We start from the raw sequence: 16,097 nt of genomic DNA, 5'->3' as shown, positions 1-16,097 counted from the left end.
TTCTGTCTATATGATAGGCAGACGTGTTAGTTTGGGTTGCCTAGAGAAACATTCATAAACATTAATATCCATAAGAAAGAGTTTTATGTACAGGAGCAATTGAATATTGAGAAAATAAGCCAGCTCAATCCAGATCAAGTCCACAAGTCCTGTATTAGCCCATATGTCTGACACCAATCTATAAATTCCTCTTCAGACTCACAAAACTCTTGCAATGACACCGAATGCAGGAAGATCACAGGCCAGTGGGTGGAAAGTCTTGTAGATCCAATGGCAGTAGAAGCATCTCAACACTGGCAGGGGTCTCCAGATGGCTCCTCCAGCTCCAGGGCTCTGTCTACATCTGCGTGGTTTCATCAGGCTCCTCATCAGGAATGTCTCGCAGGGAGTGAGTGTCCTGCCTCTAGCGAGCAATTTATCTCCTAGTGCCTCCTCATGAGGTTTCAAGCTGTGACCTGATTGACAAGCTAGACTCCACCCCTCCACAAGTTGACATCAGATTAAGTACCTACCACAGCAGAATAAGCAATCCTGAGGAAAAAACAATGGGACCTATGGTTTCAGGGGGACATGGTAGAGGAGGAAACAGGGAAAAGGTGGTGGGAACCAACAAATTCGGGAACAGGGTACAACAAGAAATCTAAAATCAATGAAGAAAAGGGCGTAGAATGCTTGGTGGGGTTGGATCAAGTGTAATGTAGTCAAGAGGAATTGTGAAGAGCCGAGTGAATGTCGAACATAATTGTGGGACAGACAGGAGGAAAGTAAAAGGAAATAGAGGAAAGAATTAGGAGGCAAAAGACATGGATAGAGGTATAAATATAGGCATGTATATATGTAAGTATATTAGTATATAGTGATAGGGAGATAGGTTTATGCACATATATTTATGTTAAGTATTATGTAGCAGATGGACATTGGGCCTGTCCTCAAGATCTCCCTCAATGCAGAACTCTGTGTTCTAGTAACCTGGCATTCTGTGGTGCTCACTTTCCCAACATGATGGCTGAAGACAAAATGGGTGCATAAGCAATGTGGTGAAGACAGCTGATCATGCCCTGCTATTAGAAGATACAGCATCTGGGGTCTTAAAGGATTGAAGTGCCCATCTAACAAGGAAGCAACAAAGCCCATGTGGAAGAATCATACCAGCCTGTGTGATCATGAGGTCTTGACAGTTTAAAATACCAGGCATCAGAATGGCCAAAACCAATGATGCAAACGAGGACAGTTGGAGTGGAGACCCAAAGCCTATCCGTAGACAATTGGACATCCCCTCACAGAAGGATCACAAGGAAGGAATGAGTCAGCCAGGGTGCAGTAACACTGACGACACACACAACATTCCTTTAGTACTTTAATGCTTCCTTCCCGCCACTATCATGGCTCAATTCAACCTTACAAATCCAGCTAGACTGGAGCATGTATATTGGTATAGATAATGCCCCTGGACATGTGGTATCCAGGACATATAAAACCCTCAGGAACCAGTAATGGTAGTGGGGGTCCCATGAGGGTAGGGGGAAGGTAAGGTGGAGGGAGAAAGGGGGAACTGATCACAATCATCAACAGATTGCCCCCACCCCCACCCCCCAGGGAGAGAAACAACAGAAACGTGGGTAATGGAAGACAGTGGATGGTGTAAGATAAGGGAATAACAATCATTCATAATTTATCAATTATGAGGGTGGGAGGGTGAGGGAGGGAGGGAAAAAGAGGAGCTAATACCAAGGACTCAAGTAGAAAAAACAATGCTTTGCAAATGATGATCATAACATGTGCACAAATGTGATGTGTGGATTGTTATAGGAGCTGTAAGAGCCCCCAGTAAAATGATTTTTTTTAAAAAGTGTTGTAATGTAATAAAGACAGTCATTCTCTGAAAAAATATAAAGTGTTAAAGTTTTCAAAAGTACTATAACTTGAGATTTCAAGAGTAAGGGAAACTAGAAATAATGCTAAAAGTAGAACCAATTAAAGATGTAACCATATATACTCGTGTATAAGCTGAGTTTTTCAGCACATTTTTAATGTAGTTTTTCTGGTAACATTAGGTGCCTCAGCTGATATTTGGATCAGCTTATACTAGAGGATGTACAGTAACTGAAATCTGGAATCAGTATTTGAAAATGGATCTATATAGCCCTGGTGATGTAGTGGCTGCACTGGACTGCGATCTGCATGGTCAAAACCACCAGCAGCATCAAAGGAGAAAGACTGCTTTCTACTCCCGTAAATGGTTACAGTCTCAGAAACCTCAGATGGGTCACTATATAGTCAGCATTGACTCAATGGCAGTGAGTTTTCATATATTATGCAAGATAGTAAATAAGCAGTTAGGTGCATTCAAAGAATATTGAGCACACTGTAAATTATATACCTTTAAAATATATGGAATTTCAATTTACTGTATATATTTTTTACTGAAATTTAAAGATGTCCTTAACTAGGTTTTTGTTTTGTTCTAGAAAATTATTTGTTTTTGTTCTAGAAAATTATTTGTAAAAGACTGTTAATATTGTTAAATGCTGTCAAATCAGTTCCCAATTCATAGTACCCTATGTACAACAGAATAAACTTATACCTTGTCCTGCTCTATTCTGAGAATCACTGCTATGTTTGAGCCCATTGTTGAAACGATTCTGTTAATCCATGTTGAGGGTCCTCTTCTTTTGCTAACACATTCTCTACCAAGCGTGATATCCTTCCTCAGGAACGGATCCCTCCTAATAACATGTCCAAATTACATGACACAAAGCCTTCCCATACTTGCTTCTAAGAAATATTCTGACTGTACTTGGAAGTCGTACATTCATACATATCTATCTGATATCACACTAATATCTCTATATAATATCTATCTAGATAAAGAGATATATCTAGATATAGATGTAAATATATCTATCTACATATCACACTGACGTTACAGTTTTCCTAGATTTATATAACATAGGAAGTATTACACTTAATTGCCTGATACATAGATATCAAAATACCTAACAAAATTTCCTTTGACAATTAAAACTTAAGGAACCCTGTTGGTACAGTAGTTACATATTGACCTGCTGACTGCCAGGTTGGTTGTACAAACCCAATAGGCTTAATCAACGTAACCCTCTGAACTATAGGATTGCGATGAGTTGAAATCAGTCTGACATCATCTCTTAAAAATTATATTAAGCTTGCTTTTGAATTTCATCTTTCCCATTCCATTTTAAGAGATTGCAATCGGACATACCTTATTTATAAATTTTATTGCCATGGTGAGGAAATCTAGAAGGGTCTTGCAGGATATGAAGGAAATTTTTTTATGGTATTAATGTCAAATTCCAATGTACAATTGGCCCTTTGTAATATGCCATACTAAATACACATATATTGCACACACAGAGATTCATGGATGCAGTGGAATACTGCTAGAATTTTAAAGCACACCTCAGTAAGATTTATGAGTAATCTTAAATCATGAGCTTCCAGTATACTTCATAGAAACATTGAAATTGTAACACATAGAAAATTCTGTCTCTCTGGAATTATTAACTCTATTTTGATATTCATTTCCAAAATAACTATCTCAATGTTTTAAAACATACGTCCGTTTACTAATGCAGTTAGGAAAACAAACTCACTGCCGTGGAGTTAATTCCAACCCATAGGACGGTATAGGACTGGCCCTGGGGATTTCTGAGACTGTAACTCTCTCTATTAGTAGAAACTCCACGCGTCTGGTAGGCGCAATTGTACAGCGATAATAAGTAAAGATTCTAGTAAAGTCATAGAGAATATGAGAGATAGCAAAGAGATTGAAATAATGGAGTCAGATACATTTCATGGTAGCATGCTCACCTCAGGGCAGGAGAGAGAAAGATTTATTGCTAACTAAGGCTTATATAGCTTTTGGGGATGTGCAAGCCCCCTAATTTCAGGTAAAGGCATACTTCACAGGAAAGGGTTGTACTATAGGTAATACAGTAATAGAGGAGGACAATCTAGGGGTATACACGCAATAGGAAGAGGAGGGATTACGGGTATACACGTGACAAGATGGGCGGATCCTTGATTCATGATGGAGGCCTAACTTTGATTGCCCTAGAGCTGGAGGTTTTATTTAGCCTGTGCTTTCAGGGAAAGCAATCCACTGTCCCTAACAGCAAGGTGTGAACCCTACCTATTGTGGAAGAAACAATGATGTCTGCTTGCTCTGGATGGCTGGAGTCTTCAGGGAGATAACGGGACAATCATTTACCATTAGTTGCAAGTAGTGTCCTAAGCCTAACAGATATTTTGGGGGAATCAAGCTGGGGAACAGCCTTTATGTATTACACATATATGGGAGTAGAAAGCCTAGTCCCGTCCGCCCCTCCCCCCCCATAAGTCAATTGCTCTGTTAAATGACCAAATCTACCACTTGTCATTTTGTCATACATATGGTAGCTTATGTTTCTGGAAGCTATGTCGCTGATACTTAAAATACCATCACAATCACCTTCTGTGAACAGGTCTCAGTGAAACTTTGAGATGAAGAACAGATTACAAAGAATAAATAGGCTGCACTTTTGAGGAATTAGAAATCGACAGCCTTATGGATTTCAGAATACTGTCTAATATAGTGCCAGAAGATGAAACTCACAGATTGAAAGGCACTCAAAATACAACATAGGAACCGCTGTTTCCTCAAAGTAGAGCCCAGTATGAGGATAGAGTAGAACTTCTGGAATATCCATCTGCTGCTATGGCACAGATCAAAATTAGAAGAAAAAGGTGCAACCATCCATTAATAGGACCATGATGTGTAAGTTATGAATGTAGTAAAATTGGAAGTTGTCAGAAACAAGATGGACTGCATAATGATCCGTGTTCTGAGCCTTAGTGTGCTGAAATGGAATAATATTGTTCGTTTTGAATAAGATAGTCATACGGTTTATTGTAGCAGGAATAGCAAATTTAAGAGGAATGAAATCTCATTCATTGTTAAAAAGAATATTTCAAGATGGGCGAAAATGAGAGGAAGACAAGGGTTTCTACCTGGTATTAGTTAACAGTCCTGGAAACACAGTGACAGCTCTACATTGTCCTATTATGGGTCAGAACTGACTCTCTGGCTAAGAGTTTAGAGTTTTCTTTTTATTTATTATTTTTATGTTGAGATACCATGCTACTTGTGATAGGGTAATATATTTAAATAAAATTATTATTTATTTTTGCACCAATCACTAAAGCTAGTAATGAAAAGGAAAGATTTCTAACAGTTTTTCAATCTAAAAATTATTCAAATGCAACTAAGATGAAGTGATAATTATTATCAATTGGAAGTTGGGAACAAAAAGGATTAGTAGCTGGAAAATATGGTAGAAACAAACCAAGAGATCAAATGTGAAAATTGATGGGGAAAAAACCCTCACTACTATCAGCTTGATGGATAATAAATTAGGGGGACCACAGAATTGATGCATATGAATTGCGATGTTGGCGAAGAATATTGGAAATATTTATTCTATAGTGCCAGAAGGACAAAACAAGTCCGTTCTGGAAGAAGTACAGCCAGAATGCCCTTTAAAAGCAAGGATAGAAAAACGTCATCCCATATACTATAGACATTGTTATCAGGAGATAACAGTCCCTGGAAAAGGGCCCCAAGCTTGATAAAGTAGACAGCAAAAATTAGGAAGACTCTAAAGGAGCTGAGTTGATACAATGTCTGCAACAGTTGACTCCAAGATAACAATTGTGAGGATGCTACCGGACCTGGGCAGTGTTTTGATCTATTGTTCATAATGGTCTCTTTGGATCAGAACTGGATTGACAGCATTCAACAATAATAACAGTACCAAAAGAACAACAACACAAATAGGTCCAAAACAAAAAGTAAATTGGAATTTTTTATATTAACTATATATTGAAGTGATGTTTGGGACATACTGGGTTATATAAAATATATTAAAATTAGTCACTATGAGTCAGAATCAACTCAATGGCAGTGAATATGAGCATATTAAGCTTTTTAATATGGGTAGCATTTGTGGTGTTCAGTGTATTTCTGATGGTTAGGGATGTTCTAAGTAATTCCGTTATCCTGTTTTTATATTATTTTATTCTATTTCAGTATAGTTAGGAACAACTACGTTGGCTACTAAGCAAAAGGGTGGCTGTTCAAACCCTTCCAATCGTTCCGTGGAAAAAACAATTAAAAACCAAGAAAACCCCATGCGGCAGCTCTGCTTTGTCCTGTGTGGTTACTATCAGATAATTTCAAATGATGGCACCCAACAACAATAAAATATTTATTATAATGATGAAATAGCCGAATGTTTGAAGACATAGTAAAAATAAGATCCCATAACAATAGTAGGCTATTTCAGAAAGTTTGTGGAAAATTGGAATTAATAAAGGTTAATAAAATATTTTCACAAACTTTCAGAAGCCTCTGAAACATATATAACTTATAAAACATATAAGTCTGTATGTTAGACTTATAAATGGGTCCAAAAGACCCATGTGGTAATTGTAAGATAAAACAAGTTTTATTTATTTTTTAAAGTTTTATTTTTATTTTAGAGAAAATATTCTCTAAAGCCAGAAGCCATACTTTTCATGTAGTATATCATATTTTGTGTGTAGTTAAAATTACCCCCCAAAAGCTAAAAATTGATGTAATGGATCCTGATTTTTATATCAACAATTGTTTTTCTCCATACAAATTGCCAATTCTTGATTAGGAGCCTTCTTTAGCATAATTTTCAGCAACTGTTTTACCCACCTAAATTTGTCTTGGCAGTTTGGTAGATGTAGAAGCACAAACGCCTAGTTCTTTATTTCACACCAGTAGCAGTGACAAAGCACTTAGTATAAATTCATTTATTAGCTTATACCATAAGCTAATGGGTAAAACAGTTGCTGAAAATTATGCTAAAGAAGGCTCCTAATCAAGAATTGGCAATTTGTATGGAGAAAAACAATTGTTGATATAAAAATCAGGATCCATTACATCAATTTTTAGCTTTTGGGGGGTAATTTTGTAGTATTCAAACTCTATTATACTCTAGATGACAGGTAAGTATGTATGTAAGTATCAGGTTTGAAATTGCAGTTGTCTGATAGATGGGAATATTTTGTATGTAATCTAACATCTTCCTTTTTTTTCTTAACAGACATTTGTGAATGATATAAGAATTCCAGAACAAACTTATATTACCTTGAAACTTGAAGATAAACTGCGATTTGGATATGATATCCTTATGGGATTTTGTACATTTATTAATATGTTGAGAAATCTCCACTCTTATATGTGTACCATTTCTTAAATTTACAGTATTACTATAAATTTACAGATGTGCTACAATTTTCATTATTGGTTGCCTTTCCATACTCACATTTTAATGTTTAAAAATTATACTTTCTCTTTAGGAAAATCAAGGGATTCAATTAAAAATTATTTTTAGATTATATATTATTTCTGCGGAGATCTTTACACAGTGCTGTTTTATATGTAATTTGGGTTTCAAAAGTGTAACTGGGTGAACAAGGGAATGTTTAATTTTAGCCTAACTGTTTTTCAGTGCATTATAGTGGCACACCTCAACATCTGGGAGGGGAAGAATGTAATAATTTAAGCCTACTTTTCTTTCCATCTCTGGAGCCCTCGTGGCATAGTGGGTAACTCATTTTAACTGCAGAGTTAGCAGTTAGCAGCCACCAGCTGCTCTGTAGAATAAAGATGAGGCTTTCTGCTCCTATAAAGATTTACAGCCTCAGAGACCCCTGGGAGCAATTCTACTGTGACCTAAAGGGTTGCTATCATACATCAGAATGTATACGACAGCACCCGATTGGCTCTTTCTATCTCTAGCTTTACTCCAGTTTATGTTGGAAGGTAAGTCATAGAGTACTGCTACTATGGTTCTTGTTCATATGTGCACAGGTTTATTTCCGACAAAACCTATTTAAACATTTCTCTATGAACACTGAATGGCTGCAGAAAAGTTATCTCACTAATAATCCTTCAAGATTTATAGTCTCAGACAAACAACAACAAAACCATTGTTGAGAACGATGAGTGTTGAAGCACAGACCCAATACCCATCTGTAGACAGTGGAACACCTCCCCACAGAGGGGGTCACAGGGAAGGGATGAGTCACCAGGGTGCAGTAAAGCACTGAAGAAACACACATTATTCCTTTGGTTCCTTGAGGCTTCCTCACCCTCCTCTATCATGACCCCTTTGCTGCCTCTCACTTCGGACTAGACTGGAGCATGTACACAGGTACAGATAAGAGCTAAGAGTACACAGCACACAGAATCCAGGAACAGGAATAGTGATACCAGGAGGAGGGTAGGAGGTAGATGAGCAGAGGCGATGAAGGGGGGAACCGATTGCAGTGATGGACACACAACCACATACACACCCTTCAGGGGAATAAAGACATCAGAAACCATGGGAGAAGGGAGACAGCAGTTGGTGTAAGATGAAATTATTAATTTATCAAGGAGACATGGGGGGGGCGCTGATACCAAGGGCTTAATAGAAAGTAAATGTCTAGAAAAGAATGATGGTAACATATGTACAGATATGCTTGATATAATTGATGTATGGATTTTTGTAAGAGTTATAAGAGCTCCAATAAAATGATCTTTTAATAAAAATTTTTAAAAAGATTTATAGCCTCAGAAAGCCTACAGGCAGTTTTCTTCTCACCCCCTATTAATAGATTTTAGCCCATTGTTGAAGATCAGCTGTCTGTAAGTAGATGGATTTACTTCTCGTTTCTCAGTTCTGTTGCATTGGTCTAGGGGCCTGTTGTTGTACCAGTACCAAGCTGTTTTGATAATTGTGGCTGTGTAGTAGGTTTAGAAATGGTTCAGAGAAAGTCCTCCAACTTGATGCTTTCATGGGATCTCTTTCCTTTACTCAAGGAACCCTGGGAGTAGGTTACATGTTGGGCTACTAAGAAAAAGGTCAGGAGTTTGAACCCACCTGTTGCTTCATAGGTAAAGGTTGAGTCTGTCTGCTCCAATAAAGATTTTTAGCTTCAGAAATTCAAAGGGGCAGTTCTGCTCTGCTCTAGAGGGTCACTGTGAGTCAGAGTAGACTTGCTGGCAGTTGAATTTGTTTTGATTTTGTAGTCATCAATTGCTGGTTGTTTTTCCTCTCATTAAAGAATGTTGGAGCTCACAGCAGGTTTGCATTATGTATGTGGGTTCTTTTAGGTGGTACGGCGGTTTTCTCAGTGTGAAGTCTGCACAGCAGTGTGCACAGTCGGGTTTTCCCTTTATGTAAATCTCTCCGTTTCTTGCAACAGTATTTTATAGTTGGGTTTTTGTTTTATTTTTTCAGCAAGTTTTTTCTCTCCATCTATAGTTAAGTTTATAACTGGTTTTCATATTTTGGAGGGCTCTTGTTAACTGGATATATTTTTCTTGTTAACTATTCAGAATTCTCTTTATTAGTGTAGAGGAATTCAACTTGCTTTTGTATGTTGGTATTGTATCCTTCCACTTTACTGAAACCATCTATTTGTCGTAGTAACTTTGTTGAGGAGACTTTGGAAGTTTCTATATATATGATCATGTCATCTGCAAATAGGAATAGTGTTACTTCTTACCAATTTTTTATAGCCACTATTTCCATTTCTTGCTTTATTGCCCTAACTAGGACTTCTAACACAATATTGACGAAGAGAAAAATAGACATCTTTGACTTGTTCCTAATCTTTGGGGTAATGCTTTCATTACTTTCTGTTAAGTATAACGTTGGCCGTTTCTTTTGTATGTGTGCCCTTAATTATGTTGAGGAATTTCAGTTTCATTCCTATTTTCCTGAGCGTTTTAATCAGGAGTGATTGTTGGACTTACTTCATCAAATGCTTTTTCTATATCAATTGAGATGCATGGAATTCTTGTTTTTTGCTTTAGATATGGAAATAGAGGGAACAGACTTCCACTTGCTGGTCTGTGACATGCTGTCATACTCATTTCACGAGCCAGTGTGAAGTAGTGTGGTCCCTGCCAGAATCCGTTGTCTTCTGCCATTGCTCTGTGCATTCTTCCTCTAAGTATTCTGTCCAAAGACCAAGGACCACTGTTAGTAGTTTTGTCCTTCTTTCTGGCTTTCTCCGGGCAGTATGATCACCAGGCACCTAAGAGCACTTCTTTTTCTTTCTTATACTCCTTAAAGCTGGTGCATATTCTCCTCACCTTGCTTTACTCCAGATTTATCACCACTGTCTTTTCCTCTTGGGAATTATGTAAAGTTGCCTTTTATGCTCATTACCTAGAAAAGCTGCTTACTTTCTTTCATGATGGCTACACTGTGCCAAGGAAGGCTGGTACTTTTAGTCCATATCACCTCTTTTATATAGGCTTGTTCACTTTCTACTTCAAATTGGTGTTTGATTGATTTATTTTATTTATAGCTTAGGGTTTCCAGTTTATCATCCATATCTGTATAATTTATTTTCTCAGATCTTTGGTTTTTTTTAAACATTTTATTAGGGGCTCATACAACTCTTATCACAATCCGTACACACATCAATTGTGTAAAGCGCATTTGTACTTCATTCTCAAAACATTTTCTCTCCACTTAAACCCCCGACATTAGGTCCTCATTTTTCCCCTCCCTCCCCGCTTCCCCCTCCCTCATGAGCCCTTGATAGTTTATAAATTGTTATTTTGTCATGTTTTAAAGTTACAGTTTGCTGTGTTACCATCTTAGGACCTGGAAATTATTTAATTAAAATGCCACAATAGAACCTCTATGGATTGAGGATAGAACTGGGAAGCAAAATGTATATGCCAAAGCAACCTTTCTTTTCCCCCAACTAAATAAATTAATGAGGATTTCCAAAAGCAAGTGCTTTATAAGATGTTCAGATTTTTTAAAGGACATTAAACAAGAAGAGTAATAAAAAATACAGCCATTAATTTAATAAGAAGTAATGAATAAATTTCCAAGTGGATCAGATACACAAGCCTCAGTGACTTTTTAAATGTGTTCTTTATGCCAAACATAGCCCCAGTGCCCTATGAATATAGTAATGAATGAAACAGACTACCTCTCCACCCCCTCAAAATCTTTGTTTTCTTAGAGATTGGATTAATAGGTTACACAGAGTATACAGCAAACTAGAAGAGTAGGGATTGGGGGATGTTAGCAGTGATGGAAAAAGGCAGTGCTGGTGAGTAAACTAGAGGGTCAGAGAAAAAGAGGACAACTTCAACAAGTTGGACTGAGTGGCTGGCTGCAACAATGTATTCAAACAGCAATGATTATGAGGATGAATTGGAATCAACTTGGTGGTACGTAACAGCTATCCTTATAGTCAAGGGTGCTTGGGAAGAACCATAGAATTTAGTGCCTGGTTATAAAAATCCTCTCATTATTGGGTAAAGTATAATAAGAAATGTGAATTCTACTGTGTCCTGAACAGATCTTTAATAAACAAAAGCATTGTTCATTTTTATTTAACAAAAGCATTCATTATTGTGTCTAGCAGTTGGCACCAATCTGTGTGGAATTAGTTGTTAGATAATGTCATAGGACCCTCCTTGTAATTCCTAGTGTAAACAGCTGGTTGTGGTTTATGGAAGCATCCTAATATTGCATTTCTTTTGCACTTACAAAATAAACGTCATTTTTATCAATGTTGTAATCAAATTCTTTTAAGTTTTGTTTCTGAGTAATCACTGACTATATACTTCCTTTCATATACCATATATACTCATGTATAAGCTGAGTTTTTCAGCACATTTTTAATGCAGTTTTTGTGGTAAAAGTAGGTGCCTCAGCCGATATTCGGGTTGGCTTATAATGGAATTTTTTTTTCCCAGCATAATTCGATCCAGTTGCTTTTTCATTATTACAGTTAGTAAAAACTGAATATATCTTTTGAGTTATTTCTCATCCAGTTGTTTACTTAAAAGCAAAATTGCCACATATGAGGGAGTAACCCCCCAAACTGGAAAATTCTTTTTTCCCACTAGGCAAGCATTGAGCAACTCGCTCTGAGTTAGTGCACCTAGTGGCGTCGCCTGGGAAAGTTTTCTCTGGTCATAGTGAATTTTTTCATTAAAGCAGTTTTGTTCAAACCTCATTTTTTTGTGATGGCTGATGTAAAAGAACAGTGTGTGGCTGTGAAATGTTGTTTCCTGCTCTAGAAAAGTGCTGCAAAAATTGTTGTGATGTTGAATGTAGCTTACAAGGACAGTAATATGGGGAAAACTCAAGTGTCTGAGTGAAGAAAAAAAATGAGGGAGGTGCTGTCAGCCATCCAAACTAATACGTTTGAAAAATGTTTCCAAAAATGAAATCGCAGATTTGACAAATGTATTAAGTATAATGGAGAGTACTGTGTGATACGGTTTTTTCTGTAAAAAAAAAAAAATTTAAATAGCTATGAAAAAAATTTTGGTTTTAGGGGGTTCCCACTCGTAAATTTAGTAATACTTGCTGGATGTTAAGAATATTTTTCTTTAGCATTCCAACGTGAAAAACTTTATGCTTTTATTCATTTTTAAACATTCTGATATAAAGAATGTAGTACTTATGTTGTGTTTATCTATTAAAAGTAGGCTAAAAGTTTTTAAGTTATTTTCTGTTACTTTAAGCTTCATGACTAGAATTTGGAAATCATGTTCTTCCTTAGCCCTATTTACATACAAATCTTTTCACTGTGGTTCGCGGAGAGATGAGGGTCCCTGAAGAAGCACTTAAGGTGAGACAAAACTACTACTTCTCCCCCACCACTTACTGAGTGTGATTGCATTCATGGGTATTCACTTTTGTTTATGAATGTCTTATAGCATGAGAAGTTTACCATTCAGCTTCAATTGTCCCAAAAATCTTCAGAGTCCGAATTATCAAAATCTGCATGTGCCAAAAACGTAGACTCAAAAGTAGCTGATCCTGCAGCAGAAGTACAGCATAAATCTACAGAAGCTCTAAAGTCTGAGGAAAAAGCCATGGGTAGGTTAACCTCTTTGAAGACACTGTTATTTATATATGATGGCGAAGAAATTACATGTTCTGCTCATGAAAATTTATCCAAGTCATGTTGGCTAAGTCATTTAAAGTAATGATGGGTTAAAAATTATACATATTTTACCTCTTTTGAGTTTGAATGCAGCCAATATCATCATCATAGAAGATTAATAAAATGCGTATTGATGGCATGTGTATACAGGTGTGTTTACTACATAGAGGTACGTGAGGAAAATATGCTCAGCTCGTTGCCGTTGAGTCCATTCTGAATCAGTGACATGGAGCTCTGGGTTTCCAAAGCTGTGTGTCTTTATGGGAGCAGAAAGCCTCATCCTTCTCTTGTGGAACATCTCTGGGTTTGAACTGCTGGCCTGTGGTTAGCAGCCTAATATGTAACCCTCTATGCCACTAGGGCTGTGAAGAAAAGAAAGTTTACTACATAATATTTTTATTGTTTCATGTTTGCTTTTCTGAGTTATAGCTTAAATACAACTTAAAAGTGGAAAACTTAAGATAACCAAATAATGCTACATGAAATTATCATATTTAACAAGTTGTTCACACCGTGGAAAATGTTTTACATAAATAATTTCATTTAAACAAAATCATTTGTTATTAATAAATGTTACTAGATTGACTGAAGTAAAAATACATTTGTCCTGCTAAAAGTTTAAATATGGTTACCATGTAATACCGTTAGAGTTTTTAAAAATTGAAAAGTGGATGCTCATGTAAAGATTTAATTTTCCTTTTTATATTGTTACCTAGCTGATTAATGCCTAGATTTTCTAAATTTGCTCTAGTGAGGCCACTTTCTGCTGAAAATCTCAAGGTTTTTATCATCTCTTTCCAGATATTTCTGCTATGCCCCGTGGTACTCCATTGTATGGACAGCCATCGTGGTGGGGGGAAGATGAGGTGGAACAAAGTGCTGTCAAGTCAAATAGCAAATCTGAAGAAAAAGCCCATGAAGCTGGAATGTCAGGTAAAAGATGTTTCTATGCGCTGGGAAGAATTTATAATCTAAGCAAAAATCTTTCTACTTTGATCAAGTGAAAAAAGATAGGTACTTGATAAAGATAGTTGCTATATATTTTAATGGCATTGTTATTCTAATGTTACATTCTTGAGTGGTTCTCACTTTATACAGTATTAATATCTTTATGATATACTTTTATTTAAAATACTTTTTCTAGTTTGAGATTATTAAAGCTTGACAAATTACTAACACCTTTGTCATTTTAGCACTTTAAAATGATTATTAAGATGTATCAAAGACACAAAAATAATAGGTTTAAACTATTTTTTAAATTATCCTTCATCACACATATCATATAGTAAAATAATATTTATATTCAGAAATATGAAATCAATATTTCTATAAACCTCTGTTTACTCACTGTTGGTATGTAATAGCAACAAGATTCATTGAGTTTGGTAGCCAGCAAAAATAAATAATTCTTTGGCTAGATTCTCAGATTAATAAAATGAGAACATACTTTTTTTTTTGCTGACAGTGTTTAGTAGTGACTTAAGTATCCGTATGTCAGAAAATAGTTCTAGGAAATAAGTGAACTATCAATTGTCTGTCACATATGGAAAGGATCCATTAGAGACAATACGACCAAAGGATGGAGCACCATTTTTGTAATAATAACAGATGAGGACTCAAATTTGAGAAATTAAGCTTGAGCACTAGGTATCAATATGGAAAACAGTCTGAGCGTTCCTCAGTTTTCTAGTCATGTCACCAATCCTACAAGCTCATTAAGAAATTATCCAGAGCTGGAAAATAACAATGTTTCTTTAAATATATTCTATATTAACAAGTTTAGTAAAGCTTGCTTTATCAATCTGATCATATTGTGTCCCAAACACAAGTCAACTTTGCCATCAACTGCTTTCTTCATGCCTACTCTCAGGACCTTAGTATTATTTAGCTTGCCTTCATATACAAATTACAGAAATGCTACCCAAGACTGAACAGGAAGGGAATTTACTGGCTCACATATGAACCATTTCAAGGTTGGTGAATTCAGCATCTCAACAGCATCATCAAGTGCATAATTTCTTTGCATCTCTCAGCCCTGCTGTGCTGTCTACTGTGGCTGGTTCCTGAGATGGCTTCCTCTCAGTCAAAGATACTTGTATGCAGCAATCAGGACCACATCTAGCAGAAAAGAGCGAAGCTTCCAGTTGACCTCCCAGAAGATGAAAGAAGAGCTTCCCTAAAGATCTTAGCACTTTCTACATTGGCTTCTCATAGCTTTGGGTGTAGATCACCTATTTATTTCTGATCCAAACTCTGGCAATGTTAATATCCTTAACACTAATCTGGTTCACCCTGAAGCCAAATAATGAGATTAGTTATGCATTCAGGAATGTGAGCCTGTCTCAAGGAAGAGTGGATACTTTTAGCAGGGAAGAAAAGCAAACGGATATTGGAAAGCAATCAGATATGCTGCTTTATTTGAAATCTTTATCTTTCCATTCCCTTCTCTTAATCTGCCAAACTGTATTATCTAAGTCTCTTGACTTTTTTCCTCACTGAGTCATAATTGTACTTCCTACTTCCAGCTTCAACCCTGCTTGTGCTTTATTTTCCGTAACAAATCTAACCCTCCTTTAGTTCCTTTTTTTTTTTTTAAGAAGCTGCGGTGGCTGCTTATTGCTTGCCAAATAAAATTAAGCTTTTAAAGTCTTGTTTGTCAATGTTCTAATTTTGCACCGCTTCCTTTAATGAGCCTTATATCCTGCTACTGTATTTTTTTGTTTTATACCCAGTGCCTCCCCACATATGTTGTGCTAGTTCCTGCTTGCTTATCTCACAAAGATACTCAGTACATCAGTGATATACAGTGCATCAAGTGGTATAAAATGTTAAACAATGTGTCTATGTACAAGTATTGCTGTAAGATGTAACATCATTTAATTCTATTAGGGGCCCTCCGATGAATTGCTCTGGTTAATTGGTAGGCTGCGAACTAAAAGGTTAAATGTTTCACATCCTGTCAGCTGCTTCAGGGGAAAGAGCTGGCAATCAGCTTCTGTAGAAACGACTCCGCGGCCGTCGACTGACAGTGACAGAGGCGAACTGCTCCTGAACTCTGGAGTACATAATTT

General features: G+C 36.6%; 1 protein-coding gene across 9 annotated transcripts in view; it reads left to right on the top strand.

Annotated features, from left to right (window-relative positions):
* CEP170 (centrosomal protein 170) overlaps nt 1-16,097 on the top strand; it is a 166,335-nt gene that overhangs the window by 52,381 nt on the left and 97,857 nt on the right. For all 9 annotated transcript variants that reach the window (XM_045297872.1, XM_045297871.1, XM_045297869.1 and 6 more), the window contains exons 4-7: nt 7,149-7,227; nt 12,650-12,708; nt 12,797-12,959; nt 13,828-13,959. In XM_045297872.1, the coding sequence (XP_045153807.1) occupies nt 7,149-7,227; nt 12,650-12,708; nt 12,797-12,959; nt 13,828-13,959 (433 nt within the window). The remainder of the gene's footprint in view (nt 1-7,148; nt 7,228-12,649; nt 12,709-12,796; nt 12,960-13,827; nt 13,960-16,097) is intronic.

The sequence above is a fragment of the Echinops telfairi genome, unplaced genomic scaffold, assembly GCF_000313985.2.
Source record: "Echinops telfairi isolate 266 unplaced genomic scaffold, ASM31398v2 ScPeMD7_7424;HRSCAF=8462, whole genome shotgun sequence".
Lineage (NCBI taxonomy): Eukaryota > Metazoa > Chordata > Mammalia > Afrosoricida > Tenrecidae > Echinops > Echinops telfairi.
Note: the sequence above shows the minus strand (reverse complement) of the source record. Positions and strands in the feature narration are given on the sequence as shown.